This window comes from Trypanosoma rangeli (genome assembly GCF_003719475.1).
Source record: "Trypanosoma rangeli strain AM80 chromosome Unknown Tra_15.4_contig_00128, whole genome shotgun sequence".
Classification (NCBI taxonomy): domain Eukaryota; phylum Euglenozoa; class Kinetoplastea; order Trypanosomatida; family Trypanosomatidae; genus Trypanosoma; species Trypanosoma rangeli.
This window is the reverse complement of record NW_021705872.1, coordinates 28,958-45,094: the sequence shown is the minus strand read 5'-3', so window position 1 is coordinate 45,094 and position 16,137 is coordinate 28,958. Positions and strand designations below refer to the sequence as shown.

Here is a 16,137-nt window from a genome sequence, read left to right as displayed (position 1 = left end):
GGTATATATATATATATATATATATATATATATTGGCTGACGGGAGCGCCACCTGCTTTCAATCGCTGACACCAATCAGGAAGCGTTGATCTACGTGTGTCGATATTGTTTTACCCATTTGTCTGCACTGCCCTGTTGAGTTTAAACCATGTCACAGGGCAATGAAGAAGAAGAACGATATACAGTTTAAGGTAAACTAAAATGCAAAAGATGCAAATACGCGGGGCAGATATAATCCTGTCACTTTTGCTAGGATTTAAAATAAGATGTTGTAACATGCATGTGCCTACTGTTGATACTCTCACGGGTGTGAAGAACGAGATGCATGATCGTATCTGTTTAATAGGCGCGTGCATAAACTTTCGGGACCTCTGCCCTTTCTGCTTCTTGACGGGGACTTTACAGGATGATGTTGGGGACTAAAAAGCGAAGGTTGGGTTGTAGGTGGGATGGGGTGGGGGTTCGAAACGGCAATAATCAAAAACAAGGCAAAAACAGACAAAAAAAAGGACATATCTCTCTGGGGGGTTGTTTTCACGATCACCGATGGATTTTCCTTTGAAGGTTACATGAAGCGGAAAACGCGAGACATCACCAACGCCAGGCAGGGATGAAGGGAGTAAGAAAAGTGAAGGTGGATAACAGAGAAATAATAATAATAATAATATGGAAATAAGGAGAGTGATGCGCGGCGCGTAATGGTTTGAGGTTAATGCAGTTTGTGGGGCGCCTACCCATCATTGGGTTGAGGTTGCGGTGGTACAAAATGTCCACCATGATGTTTTCTTTTATTATTATTATTATTGTTCCGGCTGTGGTGGTTGTTGATGTGATGCGAGGCCTTTTTTCTTTGGGGGGGAGGAGGGAAGGGCTTGTCTATTCTACAGTCGTCAGGATTATATCTAGCAGCGTAAAAACCAACATAGTGTGGAGGCGGTGAACAGCTAAAGGAAAAGCAAATAAAAAAGAGCATCGCGGTAACTTTGCAATAAGGATGCGTGCAGGGCGGGTGTCTGGAGTTCTCATCAAGGACGGGGCGATGGGCACACTTCTGGAGGCCTGGGGTGTGGACTATGACAAGGTGGGACCGATGTGGTCTTCCTCGGTGCTTCTTTCAGACAGGAGTTTGGTTGAACGGGTCCATCGCGCTTATATTGAGGCCGGATGTGACGTGCTCCTAACGTGCACCTATCAAATGTATGAGGAAGGGTGTGCGGCCTCCAATGTGACCATGTCCGAGTTGGTGAATCGTGCAGTTGAAGCGGCACGTCACTTCATGCCCCCATCAAACCGAAAAGAAACGAGAGGGGAATCTACAGCAGGCGAAAGCAGGGCTAGTATGACTGAAATCCTTGCGTCAGCGCTCTCCGCTGCCCGAGGCAATAGACAGGACCGGGTTGTTTTGTTGGCGGGAAGTTTGGGTCCGTATGGTTCCTCGTTACCGGGTGGAAAGGAGTATTCCGGCGACTACTCCATACATGATGCTGTCATTAACACGTTTCACGGCCGCCGGTTAGAGGCATTTTTGGATAAAGTGGGTGAGAGACGGGTTCTCAAGGTTGACTTCTTGCTGTTGGAGACCTTCCCGCGTCTGGATGAGGCGCTTGGAATCCTCGCTTTTGTGCATCAACACGAAATCTTGCGTGATGTGCCTATGTGCTTCAGTTTTGTTGCGGCGCCCGTGGAATCGCTCCTTTCCGACACTGCGGATGACCGTGAGTTGGACGAGTGGTGGAACGCAGCCACATCCGCTGTTCGTCTGGTAGACGGCAACACGTTTGTTGGGGCACTTGATGAATTGCGGAAGAATCGTGGGACGACGCTGGCAGGCGTGGGATGCAACTGTGCTGCTCCGCTGGAAGTAAGCCTAGTGGCAGGTGCCTTGCTTCAGACGAAGCGTCAGGAGACGGAAGAGCCGCTGGTGCTCCTGTTGTATCCAAACTCAGGCGAAACGTACGCAGAGAGGCAGTGGATAAAGTCACCGCATATGGCACGAACTCCAGAAGTAGAAAAGCCTTCAGTGCAGGATTTGCGGAAACGATTGGCACACGGGGGTGGAGACGCGGAAACCTGTGCGAGGTTTGTTCTGCAGCTGCTACAGCAACGTCCCGAGGCGCCGGATTGGTTGTTTGAGGTTGTCATTTACGGCGCATGCTGCAGATCGGCACCCGAAGACATCTCAGCCATAAGGCAGACAACGTCTGAATATTTTTCATTGCGTGTGTAATGATATAAGAAACAGGGGACTGTAGGTGTGAAGGCCGGTCCCCGGGTTTGTTGGTTGTGGGAGCCAAGGTTTTATCACCTCGTGACTCTCCCAAAAATACAATAAAAAGGAAGGAAGGGTGGCAAGGTGAGCCGGCGTCAGCATTAGACACCGTGTGAAGTATTGCGGAGGAAGAGGGGTGTCTCTGTGTATGGGGGGAGGGGCATTATTATTCACTTTAAAGTCAAGGTGTTGAATAGGTCGGGCAGCTTACCACTAGTTCGTCTTTTGTTTCTTTTTAATTTTATTTTATTTTATTTTATTTTGGAGGGGAGGTGTCTTTGGACTTTGATTGCGGCTTAGACCGCGCTTTTTATGAAGTGTATGATGCAGCGCCTTTTATATGGCTCCCGCATTTCTCCGTCCATTTTGCCAGCGCCTCCAATAGGTGTGGTACGACGGATATGGCCAGCTGTGCGTGCGTGGATGCGCATGGCTGTAGGAGCAGTTTGACGTAACTCGTGCTGGGCTGGCAGAGTCCCTTCAGTGGCTCTGCGTGTCCCTACGCCACGCCGTTCCTCTGTCTTGGAGGTCAATTGCGTGAGATCCCTTTATATTTTTAATTTTTTGCTCTTGCACGTTGTTGTTGTATTTGGTTTGCTTGTTTTGTTGTACACGCTGTTTAACCCTTTTTCGTGGTGACGTCAAGGGATTTTTCTTCTTGAGAGATGTGGAGTCGTGGGGTAAATTGCCGGATGCGTTGCGGGTGGAGAAATTCCATGTGTGCCTCATCGATGTTATGCTGCCTTTCTCTCTCTCTCTCTCTCCATGTGTGTGTATGTGTGTGTATTTATGTATCTGCCTGTGCGGGAGTGCACGTGCCTTTGTTGCTTGCCCTTGCCCTGTTGCGGTGTTGCTTTGTTGCCCTCGAAAAAAAAAGGGGGAGGGGATGGCGGGAAAGACGCAAATGCTTCAACTCCTCCAGCGCATACAGGAGACGTGCAAGCAACGTCTTGGGGCATGTGCAGAAGAACAGTGGCCTGCAGAAGGTCCGGCACTGTCGCTTGCCACGCTGATGCGTCAGCTCCGTGCCGAGGCGGGAGAGACGCCTGTGCGGTTGCCGCTTGGAGGCGCGCTGGCGGAGGCGGCGACACCGCCGAAGCCATTGAAGCCAGTCCTCTACCTGACACCGGACGGTGCGCTTCGCCCGGCATCGATGCAGCGCAGGCCTGCGAAGCCGAAGCAGGCGTCGCCCGCACTGCACGTAGCGTCCATGGCACCCGAGAGCTTGCAAGAATCGCGGCGGGAAAAATCATCGCTGAGGGTGCGGGGGGAGTCAGATTTTGGTGTTGCTTTGTGCGTCCCGTCGCCGTCTTTTATGGCTCCCGTTGACGGCGCCACGGAGGCGCCGTTGCAGCAACCGTCTTTGCTTGCGGCCGCCGCCGAAAGCGGTCTCGTGGAGACATTGAGCTGCGTGTGCGCTCCCACCACAGTGAACGCAGCGACCAAAGCAGAGATCTTTACGTTAGAGGAACAGGCTGAGGCACTTTACACTATCGTTTATTTGGTATTCCACGTCGGCAACAGCGGGTGCAGGGTGCGACCGGATGAGTGTGCGGCCAAGCGAGGTGACAACGAGGAAGAGAGATGCGGCACGTCGCTCATGTGCAAAATTGACCTTTTGCAGTTGACTGTGACGACATGTGACCTCTTGAAACGCGTTGTGGAGCGGGCATTTGGAGTTGGAGGGGAACCTGGCGAAGCAGAACGCAAAGGGAAGAATGAGGATGAGGGGGATGTTCAAACGCAGCGTGCCCTCATTGCCGTTTTCAACGCGATTTTCATTTTACTTGGCTGCAGGAATCTACACCACTGGCAGGATGAGGATGCCTGGGAGCTGGGTGCGGCGGAGCTGCCGTTGAAGCGGCTCTCCTTTGTGCAAGAGAAAACGGGCCAAGAGCTTGACTGCTTCCTCTACTTTGACGCGGATTCACCATCGTTTCAGTTTATGTTGGCGGCGCTCACGGAGAAAGGGCTGTGGCAGTACCTGCTGCGCCACGTGGCCTTTTCCGTCCTGCCGAGGTTTGGGGGGGCGTGTGAGGAGCACGCCTACCACGCTGCAGGATCCATCGCAGAGGAGGGGGCAGCCGACGTCTCAGAGCATCAGCGGGCAGCATGCACTTTTGGTGTGCAGCTGACACTTAAAATGATGACACTCCTGCTTCTGCGGGACGTCACCGCGGCACAGCGAGACCTCTCGGGCATTTTGTACTGTCTCACCTCGGCAGAGGCAGAGGAACTGGATACACGGTGGCATCGTGTCTTTCCAAGGCCCAATGAGGGGAATCCCCACCACCAACTCTCTTCGCTGGAGAAGCAGCTTGTGTTTACGCTACAGCAGCTATCACGCTTCTTGGTGCTTCGCCGCTTTGCGTGCTACGCAGCGAATGCCATGCATGTCTTATTGACACGTTTGCTATTCCTGCATGCACCCATGAACGTTGACGAGCATGCCGTTCTGTTGGGTATGTTCTTTGCGGATGGGCACTCCTCTTCTTTTCTGATGCACGTGCCTGCAATGACGCATGAAACGACAATGACGGATTCCATCCATCTCCGTGAAGGCAATACTTCTGCCTGTGACCACAACCCCGCATCAGCGTTGGTGGTTTCCCACGTCCTTAACCACCTTCTGCATCTCTTTTCGTTTAACCTCGCCCTGCAACGCAAGGAGGTGAGTCGTGTTACTCCGGCGAAACCGAAGTCCGGGTATTGTACGGCCACAACAAGCACCGAACTTACCCTCGCCGCGGCACTTCTGTCAGTGGTGTTGTTGCTGGAAAAGAAACCGCGGCAACGCAGTGGGAAAGTGGAGGAGGAGCATGGATCTCCTCCTCCTGCGTGCGGTGGGATGTCGGTTGAGGCGATAATGACACAGCACAATGTGTACAGATGCTGCGAGGAATCGTCAGGGTTTCAGACGGCAGTGTCAGCCGGATTGGGTCGAACCCATCAAGTGATTCTTTTTTTGTCTACTGTCACTGCCCAGAAGGACGATGAACCCGTATCCACGCTGCGTCTCGAAGGAACACATTTAACGGCATTTTCGCATCTAGTTTGCCCCAACGCCCCTCTCCCCCCATTCTTGAATCGAAGGGCAGTGGAGTCGGAGGCATGGGCGGAGACGCTCACCGTTGCTGTTTGCAGCACGGCCCCCATCGCCAGCACTGTAGCTGTTCGGCGCAGGAAAGCAGAGACAAGTTTTTCTTGCACACTAGCATGCCCAGTGCTCCCGGAAACTTTGAGGCGTGAGCTGGAGAGGTGCGAGGATGTTGGACGCGGTGGATATGGCTTAGGTGATCGAGTTTTGCAGGTGTATGTGAAGTTGCCCCTGACGAAGGAGTTTACCGGTGCAAACATGGCTAGTGGCGGCGGCGCCAAAGCTGCAGCTGTTGCCCAACTGGAGGAGTCCCCACCCCCAATGTTTTTTGGGTATGAGCCCATCAGTTTCAGGGACGGTTTACAAGAGGGTAGAGGCGGCAGCAATAAAAACATCAATAACGACAACACTGGTGGTGGAATTGCCGGTGGGAATGTGCTGTCAGCGCCCTTCTCCAGGGAGAAGAAGGGGCCGCTGTGGAGGCTGGGCACCATCTTTGTGAATCGTGATGCTCCAAGGCATACCCTAGTGGTGCACAACATGTCATGCTCCCCGTCGCCACAGCGCAGTACAATGACGTACACCGCTTCTGTTGATTTAACGATCGTTAGGGTGCCCCGCGAAGAGGATGACGAGGCTGAAGCAGACACATGGCCCTTCGATGCTGTCATCCTTGCCTGTAGCACGAAGCACGGCGATGAGCTTCAGCTCCTGTCGCAGCCGCCACAGAAATTTATTATTTCCACACACAAGGGACAAGGAAGGGCCTCCTTAGAGCCGCGTAGGAGAAGCAACGAAAAGGAGGGCTCGAAGTCCCAGCACGATCGCCGTCGAAGAGCGGCGCGGCAACGGCAGCGGCCATCGCCGCCTTGGGAAGGACCCAAGCGAGGAAAAGTTCTGCAATGCAGTGTGTCGCGTCGCGAAGGTGAGGCTGCCGCCACCACCACCGCTGCAGAAACTACCTCGTTGATTGCTGCTACGGAGCAGCATCCCCCGTCCGGCATAGGGACGAGTTTACCCTACACGAAAAAAGGGTTGGGCGCTTCGAGTAGGAGTGGCCCGGAGGCGCAGGGGAGTTATTTCTGCCGTGACAATGGCAATGACGAGCGCCAACGCCAACAACCTCCATGCGATGATGACAAGATGTTTACAGACCTTGATGCCTACGTGGCCAGCATAAAACCGGTTCAGGCGGTGGATGTTGGCCTGCAACGCATGGAGAAGGAAGCGGTGCTGCTGCAACAGCAGCTAGAGCAATTGAATGCACGTGAGGTGGCGTTGCATCGACGACTCCAAGAAGTCACGGAGCAGCGTGAGGAACTGATAAACGCTCTGGCAGACCGGCGTGTGGAGGTTGAGCTCTGCCACACAGAAATTATTGCTCCCCTGCGAAGGGAGGTGACACTGCTTCGCCACTCTCTCAGTTTGAGAAACCAGGAAATGAGCTCTGTTATCTCACTTTGCCACACACTGCGGAGCGAAAACGAGTCCATGGCCGAGGTTATACGTGGCATGCGCATTAGCTTAGAGGGTTTGGCACAAAATGCAGAGAAGTGTAAATAAGGTGGCTTAACAGGGCTCACCAGTAACCCCTGTTTGTCGTTCTCATTCTCCCTCTCTCACTCTATCAGTGTAAATAATGCGTGGAGATTGTGGGCGTCGTGTTGCTGCATATCGCAATTTAGTCGTATATATATATATATATATATATATGCGAAGTATTATCGTTATTTGCCTTTCTATTGTGGTATTATGTTTTTATGTGTAACGTGTGTGAGTTGCGTACGGTCCTGCAGGCCGAAGAAGCGAAATGAGGTACGCATGAGGAAGGAGACGAGAGGCACTCAGGTCGTGCGTCCCCATTCGTCAGTTGGTGATGTCCACCTCCAGCTCTCGGCCTCTGTTGTTGTTTTTTTTTTTTTTTTTTTGGTTGTCTGCAGGGAAGTGGCGCTCTCGCGTCCTCTGGTGCAGGTTGCATTAACGATATTTGAAGCACATCCGCAGTCGTACGCTGGGTGCACTGTGGACTGCGTGGGTGTGCGGGTGCGCGTGAAGGAGGAAGGTACGCGGGTACTTTACTGTCATTGTATTCAGTTGCGCTGTGCGGCTTGTTGGCTGCTGAAGCTGGTCTGTGGCGGGGTATCACACACGCTTACACACATTTATCTCCTTCTTCATCTTCTCCCGCGTACTGAGCCGCCCGGCGAAGGCGGTTGAGTGAAGGTTTTCTTGTTGTTGTTAGCAACGATCCGAAAAGCTGTTTGGCAACCGACATAAAAAGAAGAACGAACATTCTGTAGAAGGGAGCTAACGTGAGTTTTCACTGAGGCGAACAAAAACGTTGGGTGTTTAGGCAAGGGATTTTATGGTTAGAATTGTGCCGGATGATTATTTTCCCACCGAGGGTGATGAGAGACACACAGAGCCGTCAAAAGGAACTATGTTGACATCAAGCAACGTTAGATCCCCGGTGTGGTTCTCCTCGGGCCTGTACACCCATTTCATTGAGTTTGGGGCTCCTATGGATGAGGCTATCCGTGCCGCCATCGACAACGTCACCTCCCTGGTGCTGGCTGATAAGATGGAGGAAGCAATCCGTGTTGTTGAGGACGCCGGACTCTGCTTTGATTTAGTCGCTGTCAATGGGACGCTGTTGGCGATGGGCGCCAACGTGTTGCTAAGCGTGCTTGCCAAGCCCATGCAGCTTCTCTTTCTGGAAATCGTGCATGGGGGCAGGGCGGGTGACCTCATGATGGCGTTTCAACGCGCGTTGTTTGAAGGTGCCACCACTGCAGGCGCAAGTGGTGTACAAGAAATATGCCCTGACAGCACCGACAAGTCCCAGCCACTGATGACTCGATTCTGGGTTGGTCTTTTCTCTCTAGATGCCGTGTGGAGTCACTACGCCGAAGTGACTATGATTTTGGTGTGTCTGGCGCTTTGCTTGTTGATTTGGCTGGTGCGTCTCCAATTCGCAAAGTACTTCAACAGTCTGGAACTGCAGCTGACTCAGCAAACCAATGGAGCAGCCCGTTTCCAACGCTTCAACTCAACAAATCTGCGGAGAGAGACTGCGACCGTTTTTCCTTTCACGAGAGAAGGAAATTTGGATGCGGACGCGTTGCTCCCGGCTATACATTACTTGGACGAGGGTGGGGATGCCCCTCATTTTAGTGATAGTGGCAGCCCACCCCCACTTTCGGGTGCCATGTAGCGGTGGTAGCTGGCATGGCTTGTTTTTTCGTTTAGGTGAGTGGACGAGTTTATGAGAAGGAGAGAGACTGTGGGAGAGAGGCAGTGAAGGAAAGAAGGAAGTGCGAAGTGTCAAGGAGATGTGTGCACACGCACGTAGATTGTCTGTTTGTATGGTATGATCACACGATGGAAATGATAATAACGACAAAAGTGGTTTCTCTTCGTGCTTTTGTCTTGTTTTCATCATGCAGAGGAGGAGGAGGAGGGGCATTGTGCTCCGTACGCGTTTGTCTTCCGCCTTGCTTTTTTTCCCTCCCCCTAAACACACTATCCTTGTCTTTTGTATGGGTGGGTTCTGCCTCGCTTAGAAGGATGTGTGACAGCGTGAAGACAGGGGTGTTGCAACAAATCACCTAAATGGGAATGATGCCACGTCTCCATTGTCTGCAGTGAACGTCTCCTCACCGACGTCTGTGGCCACGGCGGAGGTTCTAGGCGGTGTCACAGAACTGGTGTTTGACTTTGGTGTGTACAAGGACGAGGTCAACCCCCACACAGAGCTTCGTCATGGTCAAGGGGAGTTGCGGTGCGGCAACGGCAAATATGTACGGTGGTGCATGGCAAGATGGGGCGCCTCACAGCTACGGTGAAAATACTTACACCAATGGTGACACTTTTCACGGTGAGCGGGAGTTTGGAAAGCGCTCTCGGTGCGGGGGGGCTACCTTCATGCTGCGGGACACTACTTTGAGGGAAGCTACAAGGATGACCAGCCGCATGGATACGAGCTGCTGCACACAGTTGAAGGGGACGGTTATGCCGGGCAGTGGCGCTGCGGAGAGAAACATGGGAAGGGTCGAGAGACGCTCCGCAATAGACAACGCTTCTTTGGCACGTGGTGCGATGGAAGAAAGGAAGGCAAGGCAAACTCTGCCAGAAGCGTTGCATCCCATTTTTTGGTGTATGGCACGATGGCCACAACGTTGGTAGTCAAAGCCCGCTGAGCATTGCGACTTCGAGGTTGACCTCAGCATTGGTCTGCACAGAGGACGGACAAGGCGCAGAGAGGTCTGGGCGTGTTAAAAATGGGCTTGGATCTCTTGGCGGTGGAAATGGAGGCTGCTGGTACCCGCGCTGACGGCGACGACGATGAGGATGATGCTAAGCGACGGGGGCGAGCACTTAGTAGAGCTTTCCCCCGGGATGAGAAATGGACTGGGCTCCTTAAACAAGTCGAGGGGGGAGGTTGGGAGGGAATACTGATGGTGAAGTATTTATCACTAGCACTAGTGTTACTATTATTATTTCTCTTGTTTGGAAACGACGGGCCGGGGGTTTGCCTGCATACCCCGCATTTCGGACGCCACTGGCCACCACAATGCCGGTTTTTCGTTTTGTTTTGTTTTGTTTTGTTTTGTTTTGTTTTGTTTTTTTTTTGCGTGCGTATATTCGCTGCTAGCCCTTTATGATATCGGAGCATGTCACTTGTAGCACGCGTGGGTGAGTGGGTTTGGATCGCCTTGACTCTTGGGCAGGCTGTAGACCCCTCACTGTGGTGGCCTTGCTGCTGCTGCTGCTGTTTATATTTGTGCTTGTTTGTTTTTTACTCGGCTTTGATATTTTTCTTTTTTCTCTTTTGCTCCTCTCTGCCGTGCTTTTTTGTGAGTGGGGGAGATGAGGAGTGGGTGGTGTGTGTAGCCCATGTCGTTTCTGTTTGCCCTTCTGCGGATCACCGGGTTTGTCCTCTTCTTTCTCGCGCTGCTGCGTGTGAAGACGACACGTTTCCGGCACCTGCCCTCCCGCCGCACGCGCGTCTCCCGTCATCATGGAGAGACATGCGTTTGGATGGAGCGCCTTGCCAACGCTGTGCTCGATCTGTTTTACGCGGCCCTACGGGAGGAGGAAAAGGCGGCGGATGAGAAGGCGCAGCAGGGGTGGCAGCCGGCTGCTGCATTTGACGCGGCTGGGGGTCGGCTTCGAGATCAAGAGAATAGTTGCTACAGCGAAGGCGGCGGCGGTGTGAAAGGGATGCCGCGGCGACTGTTGGGTATTCTTGAAGAACGACTGGAAGCCGCTCTAGAAGACCGCGGCATCGCAGCAAATGCAACGTGCACGATCTACTCCATAGGTCATCGGCCGCCCAGCGTGCGTGCCATCCGTGTGACAAACCTTACAGGCATGGAATCCAACACGAATACTCCGGCTGTCCCCCCCATGGGCGCCGCTTCTGTTTCTGCAAGCAACCCTTTTCTGGTTGCTGCAATTTCGGGAACTGCTGGCGGCACCGGTGTCGCGAACACTGCAGGCGTTGCCCCCGGTGGCGTTAATAATCCGGTGACCCAAAAAGCGAGGCGTCTTCCCTCGATGTTGGCGTCGCACGTACCCGGTCCTGACGATAAAGGGGAACTGTGGGGCGGTGAGTCCTTTGAAGAGACACTGAGTGGAAGCATGGCGGGGTTTTCAGAGTCCGTAGTGGAGCTAGAGGCAGAAGTAGAATACGCTGGTGGTGCTGATGTCTCGCTGCAGGTGGATATTTGTTTGGCGCGCGGCAGACTTCTTCCAGTGTCTATTAGAGTGAATGATATAAAGTACATCAAAGCCCATCTTCGCGTTTGTGCAAAGCTGCAGTATGAACGGGCAACCATGGATAGTCGGCGGAAACCGTATCTCCAGTGCACGCTCTGGCTAGAGTCGGAGCCAACCTTCTTGCTCAAAATGTCAACCCTCTTTACTCGGTACCAAATTCGTAACTTCTTTCTTCTGCCTCTGATAGCTAAATTCCTGCTGCTGCGCTTCGTGCGGCATCAAATGATGCGACCGAATGGCGCCGGTGTGACGGTCAACGTTCCCCTACCGGAGGGCATTGTGGATGGCGGAACGCAGATGTGGTCCGCCGCCGCCGCCGCCAATGATGTCTCGACGACGGTGAACTCCGTGAATGGTCGAAGTCCTGCCCGTGGCGTTGCGTGAGTTCAAAGGCACCTCTTCCCCTTCATCCCACTCTCTCTCTCTCTCTCTCTTCGCGCTCTCCCTCTCCCCATGTGTGCCTCGGGATGTGTGTGTGTGTGTGGCGAGGATGACAGTATGAACCTCGGACTCAAAAAAAGGGATGTGGACGAGATCCTCGCGCTGTTTGCCCTTGCAGGGCGACGTCAAGGGCAGGGTTAGGGATAAAAACATTCATCGAAGGACATTGAAGGAGATAATCCCATGAATCATTGGTAGTCCAAAGGAAAAACGAAAACAGAATAAAAAGACTCTCCTAATGTATTTTTTATTCTTTCCGATGTACGAGTAAATGGTATGGGTTTATGTGCGCGTGTGTGAATGCCCCCTTCATACCATTTATTTGCAGACCACGGGGCAAACGTATGCGTACGTACATACGCATCTGGGCACGTGCGAACGAACACGGCGCTGCGCAGGAATACAAAGGAGGTGCAAGAAAAGGGAAGCGGAAGCGTATGAGAAAACAGCAGGGGTGGGGGTGTTGGGTCGTTGGCGTTGAAAACTTGCGCGATTCGCATTTGCTGCCGTTTGGCGTGTCTGACATTTCTCCTTTTTTCTTTTTTTTTTTTTCAATCTTCTGCAAAGTTAACATCATTACAGGCGGTACGGCGTGGACCGCGGAGAGGATGAATGTGGCGCGGCGAAAGTTCATCAAGGACATGATGGCGCACTACCGCGCCTCCCAGCCGCCGGCGGATCACGAAACGATTTTGAAGGACCTGCAGGAACGGGTTTTTGACATCGGCTTGCGCTCCGTCAACAAGGCACACGTGGAGATCTTTGGCTCGCACGTCAGTGGTTTCTGCAAGCCGACATCCGACGTGGATCTCTCGCTAACGTACCGCAACTTCTCGTCTTGGTTGCAGGGAATGGAACGCGTTGATGATCAAGATAATAAGCGCTTGATGCGCTTCTCCAAAGAGGCGGCGGAAATGGGGATGGAGGAAGTCCGCTACATCCGTGCGCGCATTCCCGTGGTGCAGTTCGTCGACAGCCTCTCGGGGCTTCACTGCGACGTCAGCATTGGGAACGTGGGCGGGGTGGAGAACTCTCAGATTCTTGCTGCGATACGTGAGGTGTTCCCAGACTTCTACTGCGCCTACATTCACCTCGTGAAGGAATGGGGTAAGGCACGGGAGGTGATTGCGCCAGAGCGATCCACCTTCAACAGCTTCACCGTGACGACCATGGCGCTCATGGTGCTTCAGGAGCTTGGCCTGCTGCCTGTCTTTTCAAAGCCAACCGGCGACTTTGGGGAGTTGACGCTGCCTGACGTTCGGCTTCAGTTGGAGGGTTTCAGGCTGCCGTCCATCTACGATTCGCTACACGGGGATGATGAGAAACTGGGTGAGGCGGTCTTTTTCTGCCTGCAGCGATTTGCTGAGTACTACTCGAAGTATGACTTTCGCTCCGGCACGGTGAGTTTAATTCACCCGCGCCGGCACCGCAGCGTCTATGAGAAGGTGGTCAAGCGGTACCTGGAGCGGTTAGGTGCGAAGAAGCGTCTCGAGTGGGAGAAATACCTTGCCGAGCACAAGGAGGATGGGGCCTTTGATGAAAATGACTTCTCCGCGGCGATGCAAAATGAGACGACGCAGCGCCCCAGCACATCACCGTATGTAGTAGAGGATTTTGTGAATTACGTGAACTGTGGGCGTCGCGTGCAGGCGACACGCGTGCGACACGTGCAGCAGGAGTTTAACCGTTTACATGAAATGCTTGTGGGGAATGAAACGGGTCTTGACTTTGAGGAGGTGTTCCGTGAGAGCGATGTTGTGCCGCGCTTCCATGGCTTTGAGAGTGTCGGTGCGAGGGACCCGCGCGTAAAAACATTCCGCGCGCGTTAGCGACTCTCCAATTCTCCGTCCGCTCGCACACAAGCAGTATGTGGTCCGATCCCCGTGTTGATGCCGGTGCGGGTGATGCCGTGTTCCTGCTTCCCACTCTGCGTCTCTCTCTCTCTCTCTCTCTCTCTATGTGCGTGTATGTGTGTATGCGGCCTTCTGCCACGCTGATGATAGCGGCGAATGCTGTGAGCTGCGAAACCAAAAAAAAAAAAACAGTGCGGCGTCTTCATCGCCTTTTTTCACTCCTCCTCTCTCGTTTCCGCCCAAAGCGCGTAGGGGTTGGAGAGGCCCGGAACAAACATGTCCGTGGGTTTATACTCTCTGATAGACGACACGAATGTCAGCAGCAACTGCGGTTCCAACGGGTTTACTGAGGTGCGGCGCTTACCGGCGACTCAAGTGAACTCGTGGGAGTTTCGAAGGCACGCGCAGGAGGGGTCTGTTATGCCCAATGCTCTTGTCGCCTGCGACGTGGATGGGGATGGAGTGGCAGAGATCGTCTTTGGCACCACCGGGGGGCAAATCCTCGTGGTGAAGGCGGATCATCGCATACCAATCTACTCCCGCACACTTACCGCGACCATCTCCATCGTGCTGTACAGCGTGGCCTACCGTCGACTGGTGGTGCTGACGCTGGAAGGGCAGTGCGAAGTCACGGAGGGATTCCTCGTGGGGGGCTGCAGGCCTGCACCACCGGCATCCAGCACCTCAGGCCAAAGCAAGCGACAGCTTGATGTGGTGTCCACACTCAGTGTGGACACCAGCAGCCACCTAACTAACTATGTGACTGGTCAGGACGAGGGAATCAAGGTAAATAATACCTCGTTTATGTCTTCGCATGTTTTCTGCGTTGCCCCAAACTGCACTTGCGGCGATATCACGGCCGAAGAAGGCGCCACTACAGTATTTTTAGGCTCTGAAAACTGCATCTATGCGTACTCCCTCACACCGGATGGCGAGTGTCTTGGCTCACTCTTTTTGCAGGCACCTGTGACCTCCATGAGATGTTTCACGGTTCCATTTGCCACGGAAGGCTATTTACACGTTCTCAACCCCCCTCCTTTACAATTCTCGAAAAATACTGCGGCGACAACGCAGACACCCCTTCGCGATTTTTTTTCTGGAAATGGTGAAGTGTGTGGCGGGATCCCCCAGCAGCCGATGGAGGGCGCCACATTGCTGCTGTTAAGTTGTCAGGAACAGCTTGTTCTACTCAACGCATCTACGAGCAGTGTAAGGGCGTGGGGCGTGTCAGGCCGGTCGCGGTGTGTTGCGATGTTGGAGGAGGCAGCTGCAGATTCCATAGGGAAGGTCACTGGACGTGATGCCTGTATGGCTTCGTGCTCCTCTGCTCATTGCACGGAGGTACTATTTTCCGATTACGCGGCCAACGCCGAAACGACACTCTTGCAACCACTATGGCAATGTTGGATGAGCCGCTTGTCAGAACTGCAACAACAGCCTCGCCCACAGACGTTCTCGCTGGATGAAGGTCGTGTGCAGAGCTGGAAACGTAAGGCATCACCAGAGGGGGGCACGGTTCCTGTGTCTGATATTGTTAATGCGGTGGCGCGAGATGAAGCGGGGTTGTCGCCAAGCAAGCAGATTGTACGACGCAGCCTCGGCACCTCCGTCGTTGCAGGTGGTGCATCACATCGGAGAGAAGATAGTGAAATGCCGTTGGATGTGTTGGAACACGGTTTGCAGCTTTCCTTCGCAGTGGATGTGGCAGTGGGTAGAGATAAGCTGCAGTTCGCCGTTGTCGGCGAGGATGGGCGTTGGTTCATACTTGAGATGTCACCTGCGTACAACAGCAGTCTGACGGAGGCGGTACGAACAGTGTCAAGTACAGCCCCCGATAAGACTGCCACTCATGAGGCCCCTATAAAATGGGTCAAAGCCTCTATCCTGTGCATAGCATCAGGTAATCTGAAACCACAGTGGATGCTGCAGTGTTTTTGTTACTACTGTGTTGAAAACGATGAATTTTGCTCCGTATTTTTTTCCACGGAGGGCACCTGCTACTTGGTGAACGGCAACAGCAAGACATGTATTGAGTCGTATCTGAAGGCGGATGCAATGTCTTGTGCTATCGTGAAAGGTGGGGTCATGGGGAACCCCATGCACCCATGTTGGGCTCCTTCCAGTCGTGCAGCGACAAGCATGCCTACCGGCGTCTCCGCTGCTTCGTTGCAACCACAAAGCAGGCTTGGATGTTGTTGCGGCTGCAACTGTGGCTCTGTAGAAACATGCAATAACCGTAATATTTTTCTCGTGTGTCTGACTATGGATGAGATTGTGCTTTCTTCGGTGGGTGGGGAGTCGTTCCTTTCAGCGCAGCAGTGTTCAGGGCACCGGACAGGCGCAGGAGAGCAAACATGGAAGTCCTCAGGGCCTGTAGCCATTGCCCACGCCGCAAACATGGCCGCAGCTGGTGGGATGATGCATGGGCGGAGCGAGGTTTGTGGTGTCTGCGGCATCCCCACGGAAGGCGGTGTGCACGTCGGCGATGACGTGGATGGCGAGGATGAAAGAGAGGAGGAACTGATGCTAGAATTGGGTACCGCCTTACTTGAAGCGGAAGGCTGCGCAGACCCGGCGACGCTATTCTCTCCAGAAGAGCGTCGCTTTGTGGCGCGGAAGCTGTGCGTCGCCGGTTACACACCGCATGAGTGGGATTTGCTGCAGCAGATGCATGCGGAGTTATCGGAATAACAAGA

The 16,137-nt window shown here is 53.4% G+C and overlaps 7 protein-coding genes across 7 annotated transcripts, besides 13 other annotated features; all 7 read left to right on the top strand.

The window, feature by feature from the left end:
• Window positions 1–2: 2 nt before the first annotated feature.
• Window positions 3–33: a microsatellite.
• A 615-nt stretch (window positions 34–648) lies between these two features.
• Window positions 649–667: a microsatellite.
• Window positions 668–788: 121 nt separating this feature from the next.
• Window positions 789–808: a microsatellite.
• A 186-nt stretch (window positions 809–994) lies between these two features.
• On the top strand, window positions 995–2,227 carry TraAM80_04410 (homocysteine S-methyltransferase; the record flags this gene model as incomplete). The annotated part of the gene is made up of 1 exon (XM_029381340.1): window positions 995–2,227. The coding sequence occupies one exon, from the start codon at window positions 995–997 to the stop codon at window positions 2,225–2,227; it is 1,233 nt and encodes a 410-aa protein (XP_029238833.1).
• A 275-nt stretch (window positions 2,228–2,502) lies between these two features.
• Window positions 2,503–2,532: a microsatellite.
• A 314-nt stretch (window positions 2,533–2,846) lies between these two features.
• Window positions 2,847–2,877: a microsatellite.
• Window positions 2,878–3,012: 135 nt separating this feature from the next.
• Window positions 3,013–3,033: a microsatellite.
• Window positions 3,034–3,035: 2 nt separating this feature from the next.
• Window positions 3,036–3,081: a microsatellite.
• Window positions 3,082–3,155: 74 nt separating this feature from the next.
• TraAM80_04409 (uncharacterized protein) lies at window positions 3,156–6,929 on the top strand (the record flags this gene model as incomplete). Its single annotated transcript, XM_029381339.1, has 1 exon — window positions 3,156–6,929. One exon carries the CDS (start codon window positions 3,156–3,158, stop codon window positions 6,927–6,929), a length of 3,774 nt encoding a protein of 1,257 aa, XP_029238832.1.
• Window positions 6,930–7,054: 125 nt separating this feature from the next.
• Window positions 7,055–7,079: a microsatellite.
• Window positions 7,080–7,269: 190 nt separating this feature from the next.
• Window positions 7,270–7,294: a microsatellite.
• Window positions 7,295–7,731: 437 nt separating this feature from the next.
• Window positions 7,732–8,580, top strand: TraAM80_04408 (uncharacterized protein; the record flags this gene model as incomplete). The annotated part of the gene is made up of 1 exon (XM_029381338.1): window positions 7,732–8,580. The coding sequence occupies one exon, from the start codon at window positions 7,732–7,734 to the stop codon at window positions 8,578–8,580; it is 849 nt and encodes a 282-aa protein (XP_029238831.1).
• Window positions 8,581–9,128: 548 nt separating this feature from the next.
• On the top strand, window positions 9,129–9,551 carry TraAM80_04407 (phosphatidylinositol-4-phosphate 5-kinase; the record flags this gene model as incomplete). Its single annotated transcript, XM_029381337.1, has 1 exon — window positions 9,129–9,551. One exon carries the CDS (start codon window positions 9,129–9,131, stop codon window positions 9,549–9,551), a length of 423 nt encoding a protein of 140 aa, XP_029238830.1.
• A 396-nt stretch (window positions 9,552–9,947) lies between these two features.
• Window positions 9,948–9,997: a microsatellite.
• A 126-nt stretch (window positions 9,998–10,123) lies between these two features.
• Window positions 10,124–10,140: a microsatellite.
• A 122-nt stretch (window positions 10,141–10,262) lies between these two features.
• On the top strand, window positions 10,263–11,531 carry TraAM80_04406 (uncharacterized protein; the record flags this gene model as incomplete). Its single annotated transcript, XM_029381336.1, has 1 exon — window positions 10,263–11,531. The coding sequence occupies one exon, from the start codon at window positions 10,263–10,265 to the stop codon at window positions 11,529–11,531; it is 1,269 nt and encodes a 422-aa protein (XP_029238829.1).
• Window positions 11,532–11,561: 30 nt separating this feature from the next.
• Window positions 11,562–11,597: a microsatellite.
• Window positions 11,598–12,025: 428 nt separating this feature from the next.
• On the top strand, window positions 12,026–13,417 carry TraAM80_04405 (mitochondrial editosome-like complex associated TUTase; the record flags this gene model as incomplete). The annotated part of the gene is made up of 1 exon (XM_029381335.1): window positions 12,026–13,417. One exon carries the CDS (start codon window positions 12,026–12,028, stop codon window positions 13,415–13,417), a length of 1,392 nt encoding a protein of 463 aa, XP_029238828.1.
• A 103-nt stretch (window positions 13,418–13,520) lies between these two features.
• Window positions 13,521–13,545: a microsatellite.
• A 172-nt stretch (window positions 13,546–13,717) lies between these two features.
• TraAM80_04404 (putative FG-GAP repeat protein) lies at window positions 13,718–16,132 on the top strand (the record flags this gene model as incomplete). The annotated part of the gene is made up of 1 exon (XM_029381334.1): window positions 13,718–16,132. The coding sequence occupies one exon, from the start codon at window positions 13,718–13,720 to the stop codon at window positions 16,130–16,132; it is 2,415 nt and encodes an 804-aa protein (XP_029238827.1).
• Window positions 16,133–16,137: the final 5 nt, after the last annotated feature.